Raw genomic sequence first — 23,648 nt, forward strand, 5'->3', positions numbered from 1 at the left:
GGGGGAGATAAATGCAGATTTCCTGCTGAACCCAGTGCTAGTGGGAAGTTCCTGCGAGGTTCAAGGCTTCCTAGACAGGTCCCGCCCCTCAGGCGGGGGCAACCACTGTTCATTCAGTATGGGGCGCCTTCAGAACAGGGCACCTCCTGAGTTGGCATTCCAACAGCCCATCCAAGGCAGCTCTGTGGCCCAGCGGCCGGAGCTGGTCACCCGCAGTTTGGCTTGATCCAGGTGCCAGTAGTGGTCATCTCTGAAGAAGATGACCGAGCCATCCGGCCTTGGTAGGGCGCCACTGACCTCCTCAGGGACCCCGGCCCAGTCCCTCAGGCTGCGAGGATAGTAGGGCTCCACTTGCTTCCCGCCTCGAGCCAGCACATAGTAGCGGGCGCCCTTGAAGAGGACAAGGCGGCGTAGAGGCGGGAAGAAGAGAGCTGCGTCCGGGTGTCTGGGCAGACCTCCAGCCCGGCACAGTTGTGAGTTACCCCACACAGACTTCATGCCCTGGAACCTCCAACATCGACTCCCTGTGGGGCATTAAGAGAGCCAGGGTGAGCTGGAGGCGCTCACTCATCGGCCTTCCCACCCAGTCCCTGTCCTCTTAGTTCCTTTCTTAGAGCCCAAGACAGTTCCTCTTAGAGCCAGTCCAAGTGTGGCTAAGAACTAAGAGTACACCTTGGAGGGGAACCTGTTATGGTCTAGACTCCCAGCAGGTGCCAGTAGAGAGCAGAATGAACCCATTTATCCCAGGCTGGGGAGGGTAGGAGGGTGTTGGGGAGGGGTGTGGAGGCAGGATTCCCTGCCTCGGTGTGGAATGCGAGACTGAGAAGGCTTCAAGTTTTCATCACTCCCTGACTACTAATAATTCCTTGAAGGCAAAGGTGTTTGTTTTGTCGACCACTGTGTCTCCAGTCCCTCCCTCTCCCTGTGCCTAGGACGCAAGGTACTCAGCACTGTTTGAAGGAGTGCTGCTGTTCAATACAGTATTACCACAGGTCCAGATGTGTGCCACCCACCCTTCAGTCAATGCCTTTTATCCGACTTCCTCATCACACCTGAGTGTTACTTTCCCTATCCAAGGAATGCAAGTTCCAAAAGCTAAGTGGCATGCCAACCTCACACAGCCAGGCTGCCAGGGCAGACACCTCCAGACTTTCTACTGACCTGCAGACTGGAGATCAGTCCTCCCCCTACACGTTTCTACATGGGACAACCTGGTGGACACTTACTGCTCCCAACTCCAACTTTCCTGGGCCACAGGTTCAAGAATGAGTTCCCCCAGGGACTCATTGTTGGGGAGCACCTCCATCTCAATCTCAGCTGACTCAGGGCTGATACCTTTGAAGAAGTAGAAGTCTCCATCTTCCAGCGACACTGCAGCAGCCTCCACATTGGGAGGCAGCCCAGGCCACCTTTTCTGCAGGGGACGGGGCTCTGAAACATTGCCATCAGCTGTGACTTCCCAGAAGTGGCTTCCTTTGAAGACGTACAGTCGCCACTGTCCATCTGTCCCGAGAGGAGATGTGAGGAAAGGCCATTGGCCTCCTGCTGACTTTGGGGGAGGGTGCTGCTCTAGCCCCGGTTTTCTAGACAAGCTGAAGGTGGGGCGCACAATGGGGGTTGAGGGAAGCAGCAGTTCTGTGCTGGGCCTGAGCTTGGACCACCTCCCCCTCACCCCCAACTCCACCCCGGAAAGCGCGTGATTCCGGATATTTATATTCTTGATACCTCCATTCCCCACACCATATAATTCAGCTCTGGGACCCCTAGAGATGTGGAAGAGGGGAAAAGGACACCAGGCATGGCTGGGACCATCTTACCTACAGTGATGGCATCAAAGGAAGAGTGGCAGTATTTAGGACCTCTGGTTTCGGGGCGTATCCTCCGGGAGTTGCGAGGGTCCCAAGCCTCAAAGTCAGTGAATAGTTTTCCGGGGAGCTGGGTGGCCACTGAGCGTCCCAGAGGCTTCCCTTAAAATCCAAGAAGAGAGATAGCAGACGTGGGTGGGCGTATATGGAGGGCTCAAGACCCTTCCCTCTACTCTGCCCATGATCTGAGACCCTAGGAAGGAGAGGGAAGGGGCAAGCGCAGCTCTGGTTGTTTGGTTTTAACCAAGAGCACACTAACCCTGGAATCTCCTCTCCCACCCAACAGCCCAGGAAAAGAGATAACATGAGATTGGGAGACCAAACAAAGGGTTTTGAGCTAAGGGCAAAGGTTTACACCAGGAATTGCTTGGAACTGATAGAGAACTGGGGGAAAGCAAAGTCTGCGGATATTCAGATTTCAAGGGCGCCTTGGGGCTTTAGGACAGAGAAGGATTGCAGCAAGGACGGGGACGGGGAATCCTATTTGAGGGGCCAGAGACCGAGGACTGAAGACCCTAGGGGACAAGGGTAGAGCCAGTAGCGGGCTAGAGGCTCACCATACAGGCTCTGCACCGCTAGCACGTCGTCCCAGCTGAGCAGGGCGTCGCGGCCCAGCTTCTTGTAGTAGGGCGCCATGAGCGCGCGCGGCGCGGGCGAGTGCGCGAGACCGAGCGTGTGGCCGATTTCGTGCGCCAGCACCACGAACAGGTTGCGCCCGCGGCGGCGGCTCAGGGACCAACGCTCATCTCTGTCGAAATGCGCTTCGCCCCGGCGGGGCAGGAAGGCGTGCGCCAGGGCGCCCCCTGCGAGCGTGGCACCGAGGGTTAGGGCGAGCCGAGACCAGGGGCTCCCTCCCAGACCCCGCGCTCCCACGTCGGGGGTGTGGCTGTCATCCACTAACTTCCCTTCCCAGTCTGATAGCTGCAGGAGTGCGGGAGGTGAGCCGATGACTAAGTAGTGGACTCTTACCGGAAGTACACTGTAGACTCAGCTAGGGGTCATACTGCCTGGGCTCCAACACTAGATTTACCGTTTGCTACCTGTGTGAGCTCTGGGAGACAGCTTAATCTCTCTGTGCTAAGCTTCCTGATCTGAAAATCGGTATGGTAACGAAGAGCTTCTTCCTCACAGGAACGTGCGTGTGTCACGCTTGATTCTTAGAACGGTGCCTAGCCTAGGCATTATTAATATTGGTTACCCCTAGAAGAGGGATGGGAAGGTTTTGTGCTGTTTCCTGACCTGGGTGCGTGGTGTGTTGTGTTCAGGAGTCGGCAAACTTAACACAATGTGCTTCTATGTGTATGCACTTTTTTTTTTTTTTTAAGTTTTTGAGCCAGGCGGTGGTGGTGCACGCCTTTAATCCCAGCACTTGGGAGGCAGAGGCAGGAGGGTCCTTGTGAGTTCGAGGCCAGCCTGGTCTACATAGTCAGTTCCAGGGCAACCAGGGATACACAGAGAAAGCCTGTCTCAAAAAAAAAAAAAAAGTTTTTGTCGTTTTTATGGCTAGGCATGGTTGGGCACGCCTCTAACCTCCAGCACTCAGGAGGCAAAGGCAGATTGGATCTCTTTGAGTTCCAGGTCAGTCTGGTCTATAAAGGGAGTTCAAGGCCAGCCCGGGCTACATGGTGAGACCCTGGTTTTTGTTGTTGTTATTTTTTTCTAGTGTGTGTGTGTCAAGTGTGTCACATAGAAGACAATTTGAGGGACTCAGTTCTCATCTTTTACCACGTGGGTCCCAGGGATCAAACAGTCTGCATGCAGGTTTGAGAGTGAGGCAAACACCTTCATCCACTAAGCCATCTCACGCCCACCCCACTTCTTTTCGACAGGGTCTTATTATGCTGGCCGTGTGTGTGTGTGTGTGTGTGTGTGTGTGTGTGTGTGTGTGTGTGTGTTGCAGGCCAGAGGTTGATGTTGGGATGTCTTTCCTCAGTCACTTTTCTACCTTTAAAACTTTTACATTATTTTATGAGAGAGTATCTCTATGTAGCCCTGCCTGTCCTGGAACTCATTATGTAGACCACGCTGGCCTCTGCCTGCCTCTGCCTTTCAAGTGCTGGAATTAAAGGTGTGCATCACTACACCCAGCTAAATTATTATTTTATTATGTGTATGAGTATTTGAGCTCACATGTATGTCTGTGTACCACATGTGTGCCTGGTACCCTCAGATGCCAGAAGGGGGCGTCAGATCCCCTGAAACTAGAGTTACAAAGTGAGCCTGCCGGCATGAGATGATGAGATCCAAACTCCGGTTCTTTGGAAGAACAGCCAGTGCTCTTAACCACTGAGCATCTCTCCAGCCTCCTCCACCTCTTTTTTTTTTTCCCCCTTTGAGACAGGGCCTCTCATTGAACCTAAAGCTTGCTATTTTGCCTAGATTGGCTGGCCAGTGAGCCTCCAAGATTTTCCCGTCTCCATCCCCCAGTGCTAAGAATCTGAACTCAGGTCCTCACACTTGTGCAACCCTGAGCCATCCCTCCGGTGTCACGGCCACCAGAGTGCTGGGGTTACAAGAGCATGCCACCACACCTGGCTGGTGTATATGGTTTTTTTTTTTTTTTTTTTTTTTTTTTTTAATAAACACACATATTCTTATGTTCCTGTCTTCTGCCAAGGTCCCCTCTGTGGGCCTCTCTCCCTGCCGTCACAGGAGTGAGCAAAGGAGTTAAGCTCCTCGATGAGTCTCACAGGTGTATAGCGGTTCCCACAGACGTGATTAGATAGGTAGCTTTCAGGTCCTCCCCGTCATATCAACCTACGCTAAGGCACGTGTCCCTGATAGAGGTTAGCCAATGGCACTGTGATAATGTGAGCCTAGAAGGCTCATCGCGAGTCCTTCCAGCACTGCCGTCTAGGAGCCCGGGTCGGCAGGGGCTGACAAAGGTGGAGGCAGAGCCTGCCAAATGCAGGAGGAATTCGTGTTTCCTGGATGCGCTGTCCGCTCTGCTTAGCTCTCACTAGAGTGCATGAATGGCCCATCTTCAGACCCTGGAGGCCAGTGCTGAGCACAAGGGAAGACGGCTTATACTGCAGGGGAAGCCTGCAGGCTGCGGACAGATGGGGGCAGCTGTGGCTGGGATCTGTGAAGCATTTCTGTAAGTGCCAGGGCAAAGGCCTCTTGCGCTGGTTGTCTGGGGGCAAGGGGAGGAAAGGGCTGATGGTGTCCTCTGAAAATCTAATGAGAGTCTAGTATGGAGAACGATAGAAGCACAGGCCTGTCTAGAAGCAGGCAGACAGACTCTCAGAATGTTCTCCAAGAATCCAGCATACTCTAGAGTTACCGAAGTGCTTTCCACACCAAACCTCATCTGGCTGTTCTTTCAACCACGTGGTACATTTTGGGCACAGGCTGTTGTTCCCATTTTACAGATGAGGAGATGGAGGGCCCTTGGGTGGGGGGAAAGGGGAGAACCTGGCTTGGCCATGGTTTCAAGAATAGAAACTCCACTGCCACCCCCAGGCTGCCCTCCTAGCCAGGTGCCCCTCTTGCTGTGTGGACAGAGGCTTTGTGGCAGCACCTGGGCCATCGAAGGCGTTGGCTAGCCCATCATTGTGGTCCCCTTGGAAGAAGGTGAGGCGGATGTCAGCAGGGCCTGTGGCTGGGGCCTCCCAGAACTCCAGCGCTGACACATTGCTCCACAGCTGGAAGGCAGCTCGCACGGCCCCTCGAACAGCTGGTTCGGGCAGGCGTTCAGGCCAGTTCACCAGGCGGTAGGAGAGATGCTGCTTGGACCATTTGTTACCTGTCACCCAGAAAGGCCATGAGAGTCATGCTTGCTGCTGAGGCTTGTCCCCACAGGCCCAGTAGGATGGGTCGGCTCTGCCCCCAGGGAGCCCCTGATCTGATAGGGAACACTCCGGCCTGGGCTTGAGCGGCCTCCCATTTGATAGGAGGAAAGATATGTCCCTGCGGAAGGGAGCTCTCGCCCTGGGCAGACAACCCTTCCCTTGGAGAGTCTCCAATCTAGTGGCCTGAGAGGTACCATCTGATGATAGAGATAGAGTTTCTGCCCAGAAAAGACCTCTTTCAAGATCGGTCTGAAGCCCTGGTCTCGGGTCTTATTCTTTCCCACAGCCTAGAGTGAGGCATGAAAGCTACATGCCTCTTGCTGACAATCACTGGAGGCCCATCCTCAGTGTCCGGACGGAGAGTCAGTGGGGCCACTGAGGTCACAGCTGTGCCTGCCCCAAGGCGCTCCCTCTTACCCTCATAGGTCTCCTGTCCCCTCCCAGAGACCCTGCAATCGCCAGAACCTAGGGCCTGTGGCGGGCCAACAACCAAAATAACCATATATTTAAGGTCTTTCCCTGCCCCCTTGACCCCCTCCCTGTTCCCTTAGGGACTCCGAGACCTCTGAGTTGAAGACAAGTTAAGAACAAAGGGTGTGTTTTGTCACAGGCCCAGGAAAAGTTTTCCATCTCTTCTTACTTAAGCTTCTTTCCCTTTGCCCCAAACCTCAGTTCCTCCCTGAGGGCTGGGACTCTGGCCTCTGCCACAGCCCCAGGTCATTCATTACACTGGACCCATCTGCAGTCTGCCATCAGCCAGGAACAGAGAAGCCAGAAAGTCTGGCTTCTGAGTTTGTCAGGGGCCGCCTCTGAGCCCTGTAGCTCAGAGACTAAAAATCCCAAATGGAAGCCTCAGAGCTCACAGGCAAGATTCCCCAGGCCCAGACTTGGATGACTGTGACCCAGGGGAAGGCGCCTGCCCACAGCTGCAGAATGCGAGAGGAGCCGAGCTGGGGCCCGACCCCTGGCCCAGGGCCCCTACAGTCCACAGAGAGAAGCAGGCTTTCTCTGCAGAGATGCCAGGCCTATAAAGCTGCCTAAACACTACTGGATCGGGTCAAAGCTTAGCAAGGGCCGAGATTCCCCCCAGCCCCCACGATGGGAGGGAGGTTTATTCTGGCCCTCTCCACCCATGGAAGTGGGGGTGGGGTGTGCCCCGCTCCATTCAAGGCAATGCATCTCCTTGGGCTTGTTTGCCTGGCAGGCACCCAGGCGCTGCCTCTCAGCCAGTGACCAGTCCTCAGGGAGTGAAGAGGGAATTATTTTGAGGGAGGGAGGGAGGGAGACAGGGAAGGTGGAGGCAAGGCTGGGGGTCCAGAGGTGTCCACCCAGAACAGTTCGTTCTTTCCCAAGAACACTATGCTGCTTCCTGTAAGTCTTCACAGGGCACAGAGCAGCGTGCACTGGCTCTCCTACATCCTGTTGTGCGTGACCGAATCTCGGACTCTTCCCGACCGCCATCACCAAACCTTTAACCCTCTAGCAAATGGTATGGGGTGGCTCCTTCTGCAGTTATGGCCTGTCATTCCCCATGAACCCCCCAGGCAGGAAAGAAGGAGGGTAGAAGTCATTTTAGTAGCCAGTGAAGGTAATAGGTTCTCAAGAAAAAATTCCTCTGTGAAGTGGGGTGAGGTGGGTTGGGGGAAAGGTAGAGAGAGTGAATAGGAACAGGAATTGAGAAGAAAAATTTTTTTTTTAAAAAAAAATTGCTTTCCTTGGGAGGGACCAGGAAGGAAGGAACTGCCTGTCTGTGTGGGTAGGGGCAGCACTAGCCTGCTCCCTTGTCCTCTTCTATCTTGGTCCCCAGGAGAAGGCTGGCTGTTTCAGGCTCTAATCTCAAGTTCAGCCTGGGCAGGGCTGCTTTTCATAGTAACTGCAGGCCCCTAGAATGCAGTATTGCCCTCTATGCCCTCTCTCCAGGGTCCCAATGGGAAGAGGGAAGAGAAGACGCTAAGGAGGACAGGGATAGGAAAGCTAGAAGCTGGGTTAGAAGGGCTGTGGAGTCCTGACTCCCAGCAGGGCACTGATGATAGGAAAGGGTACAGGGCTGAAATTGTGGTCCTGCACATGCAAGCTCTCTGGAGTTGTGGAATCTCTCCAAGCCTCAGTTTCCCCCTCTGTACAGTGGGGTTGATAAGGCTTACCTTTTGGAACAGCACTGTGAAGCTGCCTGAAATGTGGTGGGGGCTTAGAACATGCACATTAGCTTTGATTTCCTTTTTCAACTCAGATGCACACCCCGCTCCCCAACCTACCAACTCTGTGAAGGAACAGGGGGGTTAGAAATCAGCCCTGCAGGCACAGAGAGGAGCAGGTACTTGGCCTGAGGTTGGCAGATGCAGCAGATATGAATTCAGGATGCCTAGTAAAATTTGAATAAGAAAATATAAATTCAATTACCTATTGTTTATCTGAAGTTCTAATTTAACTAAGCACCCTGCATTTATCTGGCCAATCAGGTACTCAAACGGCTAGCTCTGAATGCATTCAGTTAGACCCTACCTTGGGGCAGGAGAAGATGAGATGCAGCCAGAAGGAAGCATCCCCAGCGCTCAGGCTCAAGTGCTTCTGGGCTTGCTCACTTCCCACAGCATTCTCACAGGCCCCTTGCACTCCACAGTCCTAGGTGGCTCTCCTCTGAAACCTAGGCCGTCCTGACTCCTCCATGAAGGAGGATGAGGGATCAGAACCAAGTGACATGACTTGGTCATGACAGCCGATACTTGAACCCAGTGCCTTGGGCTCTGGGATAGTGTTCTCTCTGTTCTGGCCTGTTGTGAACGTGTACCTCCCCTTTCCCACTTCACTCTTCCTCTCTGCTGCCCAGAAACACAATGGGATGTACAGCATGTTGACACCACGGACGTCTTGACCCCAGTGCCAGGACCCCAGAACTGACTGGATGAATATGGTCATTCAGAACAGGGCAGCCAGGGTGGATGGGCATGTAAATGCAGCAGAAATGGACTAGCATGTGCTTGGGAACAGCCACCCTGCAGCTGTGCACAATCTCCTTATACATTAACTAAGAAATGAAAACAAATCCTGTGTGTTCAATCCTGTGTACAGCGAGTGAGGTCAGTAAAAGCAGCACAATTAAAAGTGGCCACAATCCAGTATGTGCACAGTAAAATTAATTATACTTGAAAGTCTGACAGAAAATCCTCATCTTGCGAACAACTTTGAAAGCTGCAAAAATTGATCAAAGAAAAACTGACTTCGTCAAAGCAATCATGATACCACAATTTTACATAGCAAAACTATTATTTGTGGAAGATTGATTGAAGAATCAAATCTTCATAAACTATAGATGAGTCACAATGGCCCTGGAATATTTGGGGGGGAGGGTAGAAGAGGAGCAGAAGAAAGAAGAGGAAGAGAGAGAAGGAGGGGAGGAGGGAGAGAAGGAGGAGAGAGAAGAGGAGGGAGGCAAGGAAGAAGGAGAGGAGAAACTTCTTGATATAGGTCAGTGGCATCACTCATGACCCTGGGTTCCAGTCCCAGCACTGGAAAGAAAGGAGCAGGAAGGGGGAAGAGGAGAGGGAAAGAGAAAACAAGGAAAATCCCAACAGGAGAAACTGTATGTATAGAATGGACTGTGACAAAATGTTCAATGTAGGCGGGTCCCCTGAGACACAAAGCAGATTAGTGGTCGCCAGGGCTGGCAGCGGGGCACAATGGGGAGTTAACAGATAACAGGCATGGGATTTCTTCAGAGGATAATGAAAATGTTCTGGAAGGAAGAATTAGCTTGTGGTAATGGTTGCACAATTCCACAGATATACTAAACCCCTCTAAACTAGATACTTTAAATGGTAAATTGCATGGCATGTGAATTCCCTTTAAATAAAACTGTTTTTAAATAAAACTGTTTTCTTTTAAAGGTGCTATGAACAGAATAAAACTCGTCAACAGATCGCATCTTGGTTGAATAAGTGTTACGAAAAGAATCAATCCTTATGGAAATAACTTCAACAGAATATAAAGAAAAAAACTGACAATTGTTTAACTGCCCTGCGTAGAAAACTGATCAGAGAATTAAGTGGGCTTGATGGTATTTAATCTGGAGAATACAGGTGCAATGAAAATTCAACAATGCAGATATAACTTAGAGTTAAATATCTGTAGTCATGATTATGATCCTTGAGCCAAAGGATCTGCCCCTCTTCTGCCTGAGTCCCCAAATCAGCTCAGGCACATTTTTTGGGTTCTTCTGGGCCCCGGGGAATCCCAGCCTAATTGGATTTCAATGCACTCACCTGGCTTTGCAAAGCGTTTCTTACGTCTCATTTTGGCCCAGGGTCCAGCAAACCGGGCACTGATCCTCTCTGCCCAAGCTGCATGGCTGTCAGCGTCCGCAACCCCACAGCGTGGAAGTGTCATCTGATGCAGTGTGGCCTGGTCCAACACACCACTGATGGGCAGCTGGGACACCCACTGGAACTCTCTGCCAGGAGGAATTGAGCGAAAGGACTGCAGAGGCTGGACGGGGGGGAGTTGGAGCTCTGTATCCTGTACCCCTTTACATCCCTCCATCATACCTGATGGCATTGCTGAACTGTGTGGAGGCTGGAGCTTTCGAACTCTGCTCACTGAAGTATCCATACTTCTCCAGGAATGCCTGGGGGAGAGAGGACCATGAAGCATCCTTGCACCCAGAGTTCTGAGGCACATACATCCAGCCCAGTTTCCCTTCCTGTCCTAAGAAGGTTTGTAGCAAAAAAAGGTTCTGGGATTAAAGTCAAAAGGCCATTTTGTGACTAGCTGGAGGGTTGCAGGCAAGCTCCTCAATGTATCTGAACATCCAGCTTTCCTATAATCTTCTGGCACTGTCAGAAATCCAACAGGGTGTGCTGGACAGTGATGGGCTCTGGAGGCAAGCTGTTCTGTATTTGAATACCAGCTCTCAAGTTACTTCTTGTCTACATAGGGAGTTCAAGGCCAGCCTGGAATAAATGAGATCCAAGAAGGAGGAAAAGCAAAGAAGGAAGAGGTAAGGAGGGATTTTTTTTTCATATCCAAGGTGCTGTTTATAGGGCTTTATCAATGCTTCATCGTCATACCAACCGCGACTCATCCCCTGCCCTTCAGCTGCCTGACTTTAAGCTACATGTTTCTCAGCTACCGAGTAGTTATTATTAAGACCTTTTTATGAGGATTAGTTTTCAAAAGCAATTAAAAGGCATCTACCACACAGGAGGGACCCGCACACGGAACAGCTAGGATCTGTGCTTTGCATATATACACCGTCCACATGCATTCCATTTGCTTCAAAGCAGCCAAGTGCTCTAAGAGCTGAGCTAGGCTCTGCCCTGCTTGGTCTTGCATAAAATGATCCCTCTGATTTTAGCTTCTTTCTAATTTTCCTCCCCAAAGGCAAGGGCGCTAAAGCAAATGTACTTACCACCAATCTTTGACCTGATATTAAAAACATGACTTTCTAGAGATATATATTTTGAATTAGAAATCTGCATCTTCCCCAGAGGGCCTCTGGGGACATGAATACAATCAGATAATGTCCCATAGTCCCCCAGCCTTTTATTGCCTGCATACCCTCACATACACAGAAGATAGTCTCCCAGTGACTAAGTTCTTGGTGCCAGCTGAGAGAAGAGGGTGACTCATTATTCTCACCCATCACTAGTTCTCTCCTTTGGGGAGTTGGTACACTTGGCTTCCTGCTTGCCCAGAGCATTGATAAAGCCCCATAAACCACACCTTGGATATGAAAAAAGTCTCTCCTTCCTCTCTCATTTTCTTCCTTCTTGGGTTTCGTTTATCCTGGGCCAGCCTTGAACTTCCCATGTAGGCAAGAATGGCCTTGAATGAAGATAAATGACCTCATCTTCCTGCAGGGATTACACACACACACCACCATGGCTAGTCTATGTAGTGCTGAGAACTGAATACAGGTCATTGCTCGTGTTAGGCAAGCATCCTACCAACGGAGCCTCATCCCCTGCCCTTCAGCTGCTTGACTCTAACGTACAGTCAGTGTCTTAAATCTTTGTTTGTTTTGAGACAGGATCTCGCTATGTAGCTCTGGCTCACCCAGAACTTACTACGTAGACCAGGTTGGCCTCGAACTCACACAGATCTGGCTGTCTCTGCCTCTTGGGTGTTTGGATTAAAGGAGTGTGCCACCACAACCAGTGTGGTAATGTCTTCTTTGTGAGCTTATCTGTACAGAAATAATTTTCTCTTTTCCTTGTTATTTACCCTCATCTTTCTTTGCTGAATTTACTAACTCAAAGTAACTCCAGTCACAGCCGCTGCCTCAGGTCAAACACACCACTGGATGAGACCAGACTCGCAAGGGCTGGCAAGCTTCCTCAGTGGATTTCCCTTACATCCATTTTGCATTTTCCATGTCAGTGCACCCCTGTGACCCCCAGCATTTGGGAAACAATGGAAGAAGGCTCAGAAAGTTCAGGGCCAGCCTCAGCTACCCAGCAAGTCTGAGGTCAACATGGGCCGTATGAGACCCTGTCCCCCAAAACAAGACAGGAGCTGGAGAGATGGCTCAGCAGTTAAGAGCACTGGCTGCTCTTGCAGAGGACTCAGGTTCTGTTCCCAGTGCCCAGATGGTGGTCCACAGCACCTATAACTCCAGGTCCAGGGGACCTGATGCTCCTTTCTGACCTCTGTGGGCTTCTGCATGTGTGTGGTGAACAGGCACATGCATATGCATAAAAGAAGTATTTTTTAGAAACCCGAATGAGCCAGGTGGTGGCACACATCTTTAATCCCAGCACTCAGGAGGCAGAGGCAGGCAGAGTTCTCTGAGTTCGAAACCAGCCTGGTCTACAGAGTGAGTTTCAGGGCAACCAGGGCTACATAGAAAAACCCTGTTTCAAAAACAAAAACAAAAACAACCCCCCAAAAAAACACCAAAAAACAAACAAAAAAAACAAGATAATAGTTATTAAAAAAATAAATAAAGCAAACAAACAAAACATTCGCATCCATCTTTAGCGACCTCAACTGTAAGACTTTACTAAAACAGACACTTTCCGTAAGGAGCCCTTATTCTGGACAGCAGCCCACTTCCCAAACCAGCCTTGCTGTTTCTCTGCTGGTTTATTAACATCTCAGCACTCTTGTTTTCTTCTTTCCCTTTGTAAATACACATCATTTTCGGACACATATGGGATTAAAGGGGCCCTAGTGTCTCAATCAAGAAAATCATGTATTGCTCACAGGACTTGAGGTAGAGAATGTTTCTAACCCTGATCCTACTAGGCGACAGGACATAGAACATCTCTGAGCCTCAGTTTATTTGTTTGTTTGTTTTTTTCACAGGATCCTCAGGACTACAGGCAAATTCGTTCGGAGTGTGGTAGTGCATGCCTGTGATCCCAGGAATCAGGAGGAGGAGGCTGGAGAGCCTTTGGCTCAAGACCAGCTCGGGATAGTAAGTTCAAGGCCATTTAGGACTACACTGTAAGACACTATCTCAAAAATAAATACTACATAAAGCAATGCACAGTTGGCTCAGTGCCAGGCACACTGTAAAGGCCCAGCAAGTACTGATTTCACTGGTGAGCAGGGGAAATTAACCACATGCTTCTGGCATGCAGCCCACCTGTGCCTCTGTGTTCTGTTCAGGGGCTGCTACCTGGCATATGCCTCACGTCAGCTAGGCTGCCACTTCCCTTTCTCTTGGGTGAGGCTGGAAAGAAGATGTTAGAAGGAAGCCCTTTAACAGGACCAGTGACTTTCAACAGACCAGGTCACAGGTCAGCCTGGCTGGCACTCCCTTGTTTCTCTCCCCACAAACCCGCCCAGACTTCTATCAGGGAGTTGGCTGAGGTTCTGGGACAGGGGGAAGGAGGGGAAGTTGTGTGGCGGGGGCCCTGTTTCCTGGCTGGGCTGCATGGCCTGGTACTCTGGCAACAAGCTGAGGCAGAGGCGGGTTCAGGGGTCGTCAGAGGGGAAGTGTTTGGCCTCTGCGGTGGCTTAGCAGCTCTGAATCCCCAGTGACCAGAAAGGACACACGCCCAGGCCACCAGCACCAGAGAATGAGAAAAAGGCATTTTAAGAATTTGACATTTTATATTTCCATAACAGCACTCAAATATTATGCTGTGGATCATCTAGATTTATGGACTTCCACACTTGTGCATAACAATGCATATTTAGACATTTAAAATGACACACAAGAAGGGCCCCCTTGCTACTGTTGTTAGCGCTCTGAAGTTCTGGGCAGGAGAAGGGTGAGAAGGTTAGACCCCTGCCTCTGGAACTGTCCTTAACTCTTTGCTATTTTTCTGTGCCTCAGTTTCTCTGACAAGGTGAGAGAAATTCTCCACCTGCATGGCAGAAAGAGCAGCAGTGGGATGGATAGTTAGCTGCTTGACAGTGGGGGAGCAGAGGACTCTTATAAGACCCGGACTAGTGGCAGAGCACCAGACCTCATCATTGCCCTGATGATGGCATTTCTCCTACTGGCTTCCATTTTCTGAGGCTTGGCTCGCGTGTCTTAGGGACTCCGAGCTCTAGCCAGGGTCATGCCTTTCCTGCTTTCCTGAAAGTGGTGCCAGGCAGTTCCTCCCTACTTTGAAGTTCAAGCAAGCTGCTCTCTCTCTTCCCTGGTCTCTATCTGCCTGTTCTCTCTCCCGGGGAGCCCAGGGCTATATCTAAAGGGAGAGGAAGCTGAGAACCTTGCCCTTTGGGTGATTCACCTTGCTTTGGCCTAAAAACCCGTGCCAACATGCCTGGCCCATCTTGAGTAAGGATGGGGCTACGTTCCTGGGGAGTCATCTCTAAAAGTCCCTGGGAGTGGCTGTTGTCCCCCGAGTAAAGCGAGCATGCTCACAGGATCAGCCAGAGGGGTGGGACCACTGCTCTACAGGAGCTCATCCAGCATGGGTCCCTACTTGTCATAAGAGGGTGTGTGTCTAGCTCAGTCTATTTAGTGCCTGAGGGAAGGGAAGATTCTGGCCATTTCTGAGCAGGGTAACTAGGCAGAGTGAAGAACTGAGTCGCTGGACTGAGAATTGGGTGGATCCCTGCTGCTGCTGTGTCCTCAGGCCTGCTATTCTCTGGGACTCCGTTCCTCTTCTATAAAACGAGGGGCTGGATTAGATCCCTAGATATACCCAGCCCTCACTGTGGTTGTAGGTAAATGACCGGTGTGTATACTCTGACAGAATTGCCTGACATCAGGTGGAAGACCACTGCCTGACCCCACCACAGCATCCTCAAATTCAGTAAGATGCCCTGAGAAGGAAGCTTCAGGGGAGCCATCCCGCCGAGAATGTTATTTTAACTTCTGCAGTCACAGAAGCGACCTTTGCCAGGTGACTCTAGTAACTGTTCTCTTAAACACTCTCTGCACCAATTTCAGAAGCAAAAATAAAGCCAAGAGGGTGGTGAGGTGGCTCAGCAAGTAAGGGCACTTGCCACCAAACTGGTCAACCTGAGATTGATTCCCAGGACCCACATGGTGGAAGGAGAGAATCGACTCCTGCAGGTTGTCCTCTGACTTCCACAAGTGCATAGTGGCACACAGTGGCATGAACACACACACACACACACACACACACACACACACACACACACTAACAACAACAACAGTAATAGTAATACAGCATTTAAAAATTGCAAAATGACAAACTCATGCAGAAACCATGTTGTTTTGCCCATGCTATAGGCCATCTATCTTTCTTCCTTTTCTTTCTTTTGTCATTTTCTTTCTTTCTTCCTTCTTTCCTTCCTTCCTCTGCCCCCCCCCACACTTTTTATTTGATTTTTGAGGTGCTGGTTGCCATGACGCTTGCAGCAATCTACCTGCCTCTGTCTCCCAAGTGCTGGGATTAAAGGTGTGCGCCATCACCGGCTGGCTGAGTGCTGGGACCACAGATGTGTGCCACCACACTGGGCTCCATGTCATAGTCTGTTTCGTGGTTTCTGTCTCCACATAGGCGCACTGTGGGTTCCACTTATCCCTTTAGCTATTAGCCAGGTTAAGATGGAAAGGACAGCAGCTGGTGTCCTGCCTTGACCTGCTCTCTATGGAAAGAGGTTTCTAACCAGGAGCACAAACAGTCCTTCACATCTGTGGAGCTTGCTAGACATCAAGCCTCTTTGAACCCTACAACCACCTTGCAGGAAGAAACCAGAGCAGATGAACTTATTCCCATGTTAAAGGACAGTCAGTGCCAGGGGAGCACAGTGGGGTGTTGAAGTGTCCCAGTAAGGAGCAGAACCAGTGATCGAATCCAGACCCTGACAACTAGCTCGGGTAAGTTTTGCTGACATCTGCATTGGTGATCCTGCAGCTTTCATGTGGTGGGTGTGGGTGGGGAGGACAAGTTGCTCTCCCAAACTGGACCTGGGAGCAGTGGCTCTCAGCTACACCAGAGATGAAGCTGGGTTTTTCCTCTGTAGGAAGTGGGGGCAGGGCAGAGAGGAGAAGCCGCTTGCTCAAGGGACTCCGTGGTTGTCAGACGGAGCCCAGAATGGCCCTTCTCTTCATACCCTAGCAGACCACCTGACAAGCCGTAGGTTCCCAACTTGTATTGAACCATGTTCCTTCAAAAGGCCAACATCTGCTTCCAGAATGTTCTACCTCCTTGGCTCTGGGGGACTAGCGAAGGTCTTGCGGTGGGATCAACCCCACCCTTCCCCTGTGGACTGGACCTAGGCTTTCCCTTCCTATCTGGCTGACTCCTCTCATCCTTACCCGAGTCCTGCCATTCACAAGGTTCTGGCTGGCGGCGGTGGCAGTGGGGGATAGGGATGGAGGTGAGCCTAGATAACACCTGAAATATTCTTTTTTTTTTTTAAATTCATTTATTTCATCTTTTTTTTTTTTAAAGAATTATTTATTTATTATGTATACAGCGTTCTGCCTGCAGGCCAGAAGAGGGTGCCAGATCTCATTACAGATGGTTGTGAGCCACCATGTGGTTGCTGGGAATTGAACTCAGGACCTCTGGAAGAGCAGTCAGTGCCCTTAACCTCTGAGCCATCTCTCCAGCCCCGAAATATTCTTTCTTTCTTTCTTTCTTTCTCTCTCTCTCTCTCTCTCTCTCTCTCTCTCTCTCTCTCTCTCCCTTCCTTCCTTCCTTCCTTCCTTCCTCTCTCTCTCTCTCTCTCTCTCTCTCTCTCTCTCTCTTTCTTTCTTTCTTTCTTTCTTTCTTTCTTTCTTTCTTTCTTTCTGTTCTTAGGCAAGATGGAAACCATTGGCTGGCTAATCTCCATCAAGATTTCATCTTATTTCATCCCTTTCTTTAGGGACTATGTCTCACTTTGTAGCTAGGGAGGCCTTGAACTACAGATCCTCTTGCCTAATCCTCCAAAGGGTTAGGATTACACTCTTTCTAATGAAGAATTACCGTTTGTGTGGACATAGCCCTTACTAGGTTTCTAGGGCTAAATTTAGGGTGCCAGATAATGCCCTAGTCAAGACTGAGTTTAAAGGAGGAACTCAATAGATTCCCTCATTGTGTCCTGCTTCCACTACACAGCTTTTTACTAGATTTCTTTGTTCTCAAACCGGGTTGATGAATGCTTTTCCACCAACTGTGGTCCTCTGTGACTCTTGGGACCTCTCCTTATACTTCTGTTCACCTCGACTCATGAGTCACTATGCTGAGCTCCTGGGAATGGCTTCCACGCCCAGGCTTCTGATTTCTGAGTCACAAGAAGTCAAATGAATGGCCCTGGGGTATGAGAAAGAGATACTACATCTTGGCATGGATACTCCACAGAGAGTCTCTGGGGAAATAAACAGTCCAGCTTCTTGTACTGCACACTAGGGGTGGCTGTGCAGATATGGGTAGGTCACTGCGTGGAAGGCAGGTCCTGGAACCACTTAGTAGTCTGGTTGTTGTAAAAAGACCCAAACAAAGCTAAGGGTAGATAGATAGATCCCTTAGAACACTCTGTTGCCCAACATAGGATAGAACCTGGCTGGGAATGGGGGCCAGTGTAGCATGAATCTTAACGGTCTTATTAATAAAATCAAACCTGAAGCCAGGTATTGGGGTGAATGCCAGAAAATCAGAGAAGCAGAACAAGCCACAGCTTCCTCACCTCGACAGGTCCTCAGCTGATCCTGTTTCCTCACACTGGAAGCCTCTGAGAATGGATTTCAGCTGAACTGCTGCTCTAAAGCCTGAAAGCTTAACCAGCTCTAGTTCCTGGTCCTCACACCTTATATACCTTTCTGCTTTCTGCCATCACTCCCTGGGATTAAAGTCGTGTGTCACCATGCCTGGTTGTTTCCAGTGTGGCTTTGAACTCACAGAGATCCTGATGGATCTCTGCCTCCCAAGTGATAGGATTAAAGTGTGTGTACCACCATTTTCTGGCCTCTATGTCTATCTAGTGGCTGTTCTGTCCTCTGACCCCAGATAAATTTATTAGGATGCACAATATATTGGGGGACATAATTACATCACCACAGGCCAGGATGGTGATGTCATTCATTAACCCAATCTTGCAACTCAGTGCTGGGTACTCTTCCTACTTCGGAGTATTGTGAGTGGCTCTGATTTTCCTAAGGACAACAATGCACTTGTTCATAACACTTTGGAAGCAGTAAATCTCTTCCCAGGCAAAACCCACCCTGGAAAGCCCTCGACATTATCACTCTGCACACAAAGGAAACACAGACCCAGGCACACTGGATACAGGAACAGATGTGACAATCTGAGAACCCAGACACATCCAGATGGGCATGGCCTACAGTCCCAGCACTGGTGAGGCTAAGGCAGGAGGATCACAAGCTTGAGGCCAGCCTGGGCTACAAAGCAAGACTGTCTCAACAAAAACAAAACAAAAACTCCAAACTAAACAAAGCTATAGACACAGATATACGGCCATACAGGCAGATGCTTGCACATGCACCACACACACACACACACACACACACGCACGCACGCACGCACGCACGCACGCACGCATGCACGCGCACAGCTACACAGGCACAGACAAACACCAAAGCCAAGCAACATTTTAGCTAGAGAGAATCTTAGAAGTCTTCCAAAAAAATTTTGTTTGTTTGTTTTGTTTTTTTGTTTTTGGAGACAGGATTTCTCCGTGTAGTTTTTGGTGCCTGTCCTGGATCTCACTCTGTAGACCAGGCTGGCCTCGAACTCACAGAGATCTGCCTGGCTCTGCCTCCCAAGTGCTGGGATCAAAGGTGTGCACCACTGCCGCCACCACCCAGCGTCTTTAAAAATTTGATCTCCTGATTTTACTGCAGCCCAGAGAAGTGAAGGAATTAGCCCATGATCACAGCTTATTTTATCCTTTCTTTCCTTCTACCCTATCCTGTTCTTTTCCTATCTTCTCTAGATTGTAAGTCTAGATCACTGATCTAAAACCTTCTTACACTGGGCATGAAGATGCACGCTTTAATCCCAGCACCCAGGAGGCAGATACAGGTGGATTTCTGTGAGTTCATGGCCAGCCTGGTCTACAGAACGAGGTCCAGGACAGCCAGGGCTACATTGAAAGATCCAGTCTCAACACCCCCCCCCCCCCCAAGAACGTTTTCTTGTATTCTGTAGGCATTTAAAGCATTAAATTTCACTAAATGAGTATTGCTTTAGCTGTATCCCTAAATACTGCTGTATAATGTGTTTTCCAATTTTTATTGTGATTCCATTCACTTGTGGGTAACTGAGAAGTGTGTTGTCTAATTTTTAAGTATTTAGAGCTTTGTTGGGTATCTTGTTACCGACTCCTAATTTAGTTCTGCATTAGTCAAAAGGCATAGACTACAATACTCCTGCTTGGGAATCTACTTGGACTCACTTTATGACCCAGTGTATGGGTTATCTTAGTAAATAATTTACATGCACTTGAAAAGAATTTGTATTCTGGGATTTTCAGGGGGTATTTTTCCAACAGTATCAATTAAGTCAACACAGCTGATACTGTTGCTCAAGCCTTCTACATCTTTAACCATTCTTTGTCTTTTTAATTTACTATTTGTAAGTGTGTGCATATGTGTGCACAATGCCATTGGCATGCATGTGTGGAGGTCAGAGAACAACTTTCCAAAGTTGTTTCCTTCCATGGGGGTTCTGAGGGTTGAACTGAGGTAGTCAGGCTTGCTCAGCAAGTGCCTTTACCTACTGAGCCACCTCAACATTCTGCTATGTAAGTATCTGTGCTGAGATCAAACCCAAGACCCCACACATGCTATACCAGCACTTAACCACTGCTTCAAATGCTCAGGGGTTTTGTTTTTATTTATTTATTTTATTTTTTAAGCCCTATCTTATTTTTTAGGGTCAGTCGTAGCTTTGGCTGTCCTAGAACTTGCTATGTAGCCTCAAACTCACAGAGATACACATGCTTCTGCCTCCCAAGTGCTGGGAATAAAGGTGTGTGCCACCATGAGGTCACTGTTTTTTGTTGTTGTTGTTTGTTTTTAAAGTATATTTATTCTGCTCTTTGTTTTGTTTTGTTTTTTTGAGACTGGGCTTCTCTGTGTAGCCCTCGCTGTCCTGGAACTTGTTCTGTAGACCAGGCTAGTCTTGAACTCAGAGATCTGCCTGCCTCTGTCTCTGAGTGCTGGAATTAAATGTGTGCACCACCACATCTGGCTTTGTTCTTCTCTTTATTGGATTAGAGATGTTCACACTCTCCACAACATATCACATTTAAGGCAGGGAATACTGGCTTATGTCTGTAGTCCCAGCTTTGGAGGAGACAAAGGCGAAGGGTCAGCACAAGTCTGAAGCCTGGCTGAGCTACATAGTGAATCTGAAGGCAGCCTGGAGCGGCACAGTAAGACTTTGTCTTAAAAAGCAAAGCAAACATTTAAAAAGCCCCCAACTCCCCGCTTCAAATATGTAGAGGCAGATCTTTGCAAGGCTTGGCTTTGTTCTCTGTGTGTGTGGGTGGGGGCATATGTATGACTTCCTTAACCTATCTCAGTACATCCTTAACTTATTTTGGTCTATTTACAGTTACTATTACACCAATATAGCACTTCCCACTTCCCATTTGACACATCCCATTTTGTACTTCACACCAGACACTTCCAATTCACAAATCTATTAATCCACGACAGCATAATTTCATTTTCCTACCCCCTCATTTCTTGTGCAATTGTCCAACATCTCGAATGTGTTACAGAGCCCAATATAGAGGGTTATTTTTCTTTAGTCAGTTGTCTTGCAAGGATTCCAGCAAGGGACAACACATTCTATGTCCACTCATTTCTAAGCTTTGTTCTCACTGACCATCTTCAACACTAAACCGTGGCATCACTGTAGCTTCTCATGGATGCTTGGGGTATCCAAGTTTTGCCCATTTTTGTCTGGGCCAGACCTCTCACATCTTCCAGACCTGCTCAGTTTCCAGAATTTTGTTTTCTGTTCCCAGTCATATAGCAGTTGTCCTCTAGTAAGTCCCACATTGCACATGCCAGGGAAGTCCCCGGGTCAAAGTTTGCAGTGGACCCCATACAGACTGTGGTGTACCCTTAAGCCTAGCTCCCTTGTCAATGGTACTGTGCTCTGATCGTTCAAGCTGCTTCCACGGCCCTCAATGCTGGAGCTTGCCACCTCAGTTCAAGTCTGCTTCTGGTCTACTTCTCTGCACTGAAGTCATGGAACTGTGTCCAAGCCAAGAACTGGGGAGGTGCTGGGCTCACCCTCAGAACTGCCATTCTGTGATGATTGTGTTCCCCTCAGTGACCTAATGCTCTGGTTGAGAGCCAGGGTCCACTGCCAGGTATGTGAGAGAACAGCCCCAGACATTTTGGAGTGGAGAGAAGCTACCCTGATGTGCCTTATCTGAAATTTTGACCCATGGTATCCGTGAAGTTAATAAAGTGTTGTTTTATGTCACCATATCTTGGAGAGTAGGTGATTTTTTTTTATTTTGTTTTTGCTTGGTTGATTGGTTTGGTTTTGATTTTTTGGTACAGGGTCTCGTGTATCCCAGGCTGGCCTCAAATGCACTATGTTGCCAAGGATGACCTGAACTTTTGATCCTCCCGTTTAGACCACCCAAGTGCTGGGATTACAGGTGTGTACCATGGTGCTTAATTTTATGGGATACAGTTTGTCACAACCACAGTCACTGCAACACTATAAGGAGCTGTGGTCCTTTGATGCCTGTTGGTCAACGCTGGAAATAATTGCTTTACAAATTAATTGCTTTACAAATTTTGTTCTGTGCTATTGTTGGAGAGCTAGACTCCTGGCCAGAAGCTCTAAATCTGAGGCTCAGTGCTCTGAGATAATGATACAGATAATTCTAACGTCAACATTGGATCAGCTTCTTTGTACAGACTTCTTTCTATATACAGACTGCTTTCTACAACCAGGCTGAGCGTTTCAGATACATAATTTCAGTGAAACCATACAACAATCTTCTAAAACCGGCATTACGAGTATCTACTGTTTAAACAACTTGCCCTGGTGTACATGCAGGTTTGAAAGCCCATGTAAGCAACGGACACTATAACTATGCACAGAAACACAGATAGACTGCCACACACTATATACACCCACATGTGTTCTTGCATAGACATACAGAGATGTATACCTACTACACATTTCCAGAGCATTTATGCTTTTAAAACATTTTTAATGCCCAGAGTTTAAATCCCCCCCCCCATTCATGTTAAACAGATTGAAAGGGACTCAATCTGCTAGATATTAAGTTTCCCAAGCATACCCCAAGATGAAATTCTCTCCATCTGGGGCCACCACAGGCATGGGCGGCAGAGATACTGTCTCTGTTCCTCTGCCAGGGATTGCCTAGGGGGAGGCGGGGTGGGACTCTTAGCAAGACTTGGCTTTGTAGGCAGAAGCCTTCTCCTGGGACCTCATGACTGCACTTGATGCTGTAAGAGTAAATCCAGAGAGACAAGCGAATCCTCATATGCGAAATCGGAGAGTGCCTCCTCTATTGCAAAGGAAAGGGCTGACTGAGTTGGAGAGTGGATCGCCTGTTAAGACAAGTTCATTTCCAGATCTCCCCAAGCCGTGATGGGAGCTAGTGAATGGAAGGCAGCAGGGCACAGAACCTGGACTCCAATGCTGAAAGCTTATTTCCACCTCTTCTTACAATAGTGGGTGCTATTCTTAAAAAGTGGAAAGAACAGATTTTTTTTGGTGTGTGTGTGTAAGAGAGAGAGAAATTGGTGCTAATACAATCAAAGCGGAAAAGAGACCCCTTGCACCGATCCCCATTCCACCTCACAAAGGTTCCACTGTGCTACCCCCGCCAAGCAGTTGAGAAAAGTGAAATGAGAAATCTTTTGAGGTTTATTTACCTCTGCCTCCTTTTCTCGCTTTCGGTCCTACAGCACTATTTAAAGCTCCCTTTAGGAGCTTTAATACGGACCTCTGCAGACTGTCCCTGTTTGACAGATTAAACTGGTTTTGAGCAGTTTAAAAGGCTTGCTTTTGCTAGGCAGGGCAGCGCAAGCCAGGCCACGGTTGCTCTGGCCAGTCAGCAGTACCCTCTACACTACACCCCAAGTGCGAGGACATTCCATGGGTGAGCGTCTTAGTCTCCCCGGCTTAGCAGTGAAGGTGGGGTTCTCTCTAGGCTCTAGTCTGTCTGTCCCGTCTGGTCGCTGTGTCTTGACCCTGCTAGTCAATGCGGGATCGCAGGCCTGTGTGGTCCCACACAGCTTTGGCACCGGGAGAAATCCTGTCCCGTCTCTTTGTGTTCAAGTTATCAGAGCGAGGGCAAGCAGTTGGTCGCTGAGAGGGGACCGCGGTTGGCGCCCCCCTCTCTGCCAGGCACACACCGTACCTCCGCCTCCTGGCGCAGCTCCGGGCGTCCTAGCCGGGCGGACTGTGCATCCCGGCAGCTCCACAGCAGCAGTGGCAGGGAGCGCAGCAGGAGGCTCACGCCGGTCACCATCGCGGCCAGCTGCGGGGTGCTGCTGGTGGTCAGCTGCGCCCGACTCCCGCGAACGCCAGTTCGTCGTGGTCCACGCGCAGACCTGCCAGCTCCGGGGGCTCTCTAGAGCCCTGCTCCGCCGCCGCCCGAGGTCGTCCCG

General features: G+C 49.4%; 1 protein-coding gene across 1 annotated transcript; it reads right to left on the reverse strand.

Moving 5' to 3' along the window:
* Mmp28 (matrix metallopeptidase 28) lies at positions 1-23,648 on the reverse strand. Its single transcript, XM_059271355.1, has 8 exons — positions 23,399-23,648; positions 10,198-10,277; positions 9,916-10,103; positions 5,386-5,610; positions 2,423-2,668; positions 1,818-1,967; positions 1,336-1,503; positions 1-524 (listed from the first exon to the last, which is right to left on the reverse strand). The coding sequence occupies exons 1-8, from the start codon at positions 23,507-23,509 to the stop codon at positions 130-132; spliced, it is 1,563 nt and encodes a 520-aa protein (XP_059127338.1). The 5' UTR covers positions 23,510-23,648; the 3' UTR covers positions 1-129.

This window comes from Peromyscus eremicus, chromosome 8a, assembly GCF_949786415.1.
Source record: "Peromyscus eremicus chromosome 8a, PerEre_H2_v1, whole genome shotgun sequence".
NCBI lineage: Eukaryota > Metazoa > Chordata > Mammalia > Rodentia > Cricetidae > Peromyscus > Peromyscus eremicus.

Bases quoted from the DNA above. Each gene is read 5' to 3' on its own strand.
- Mmp28 (XM_059271355.1), bottom strand. From the start codon at position 23,509: ATGGTGACCGGCGTGAGCCTCCTGCTGCGCTCCCTGCCACTGCTGCTG. The intron at 2,669-5,385 runs GTGCTGCCACAA...CCACGCTCGCAG, and splicing joins CAACGCCTTCGATGGCCCAG to GGGGCGCCCTGGCGCACGCC. The intron at 1,504-1,817 runs GTAAGATGGTCC...CTCTCGGGACAG, and splicing joins CTTTGATGCCATCACTGTAG to ATGGACAGTGGCGACTGTAC.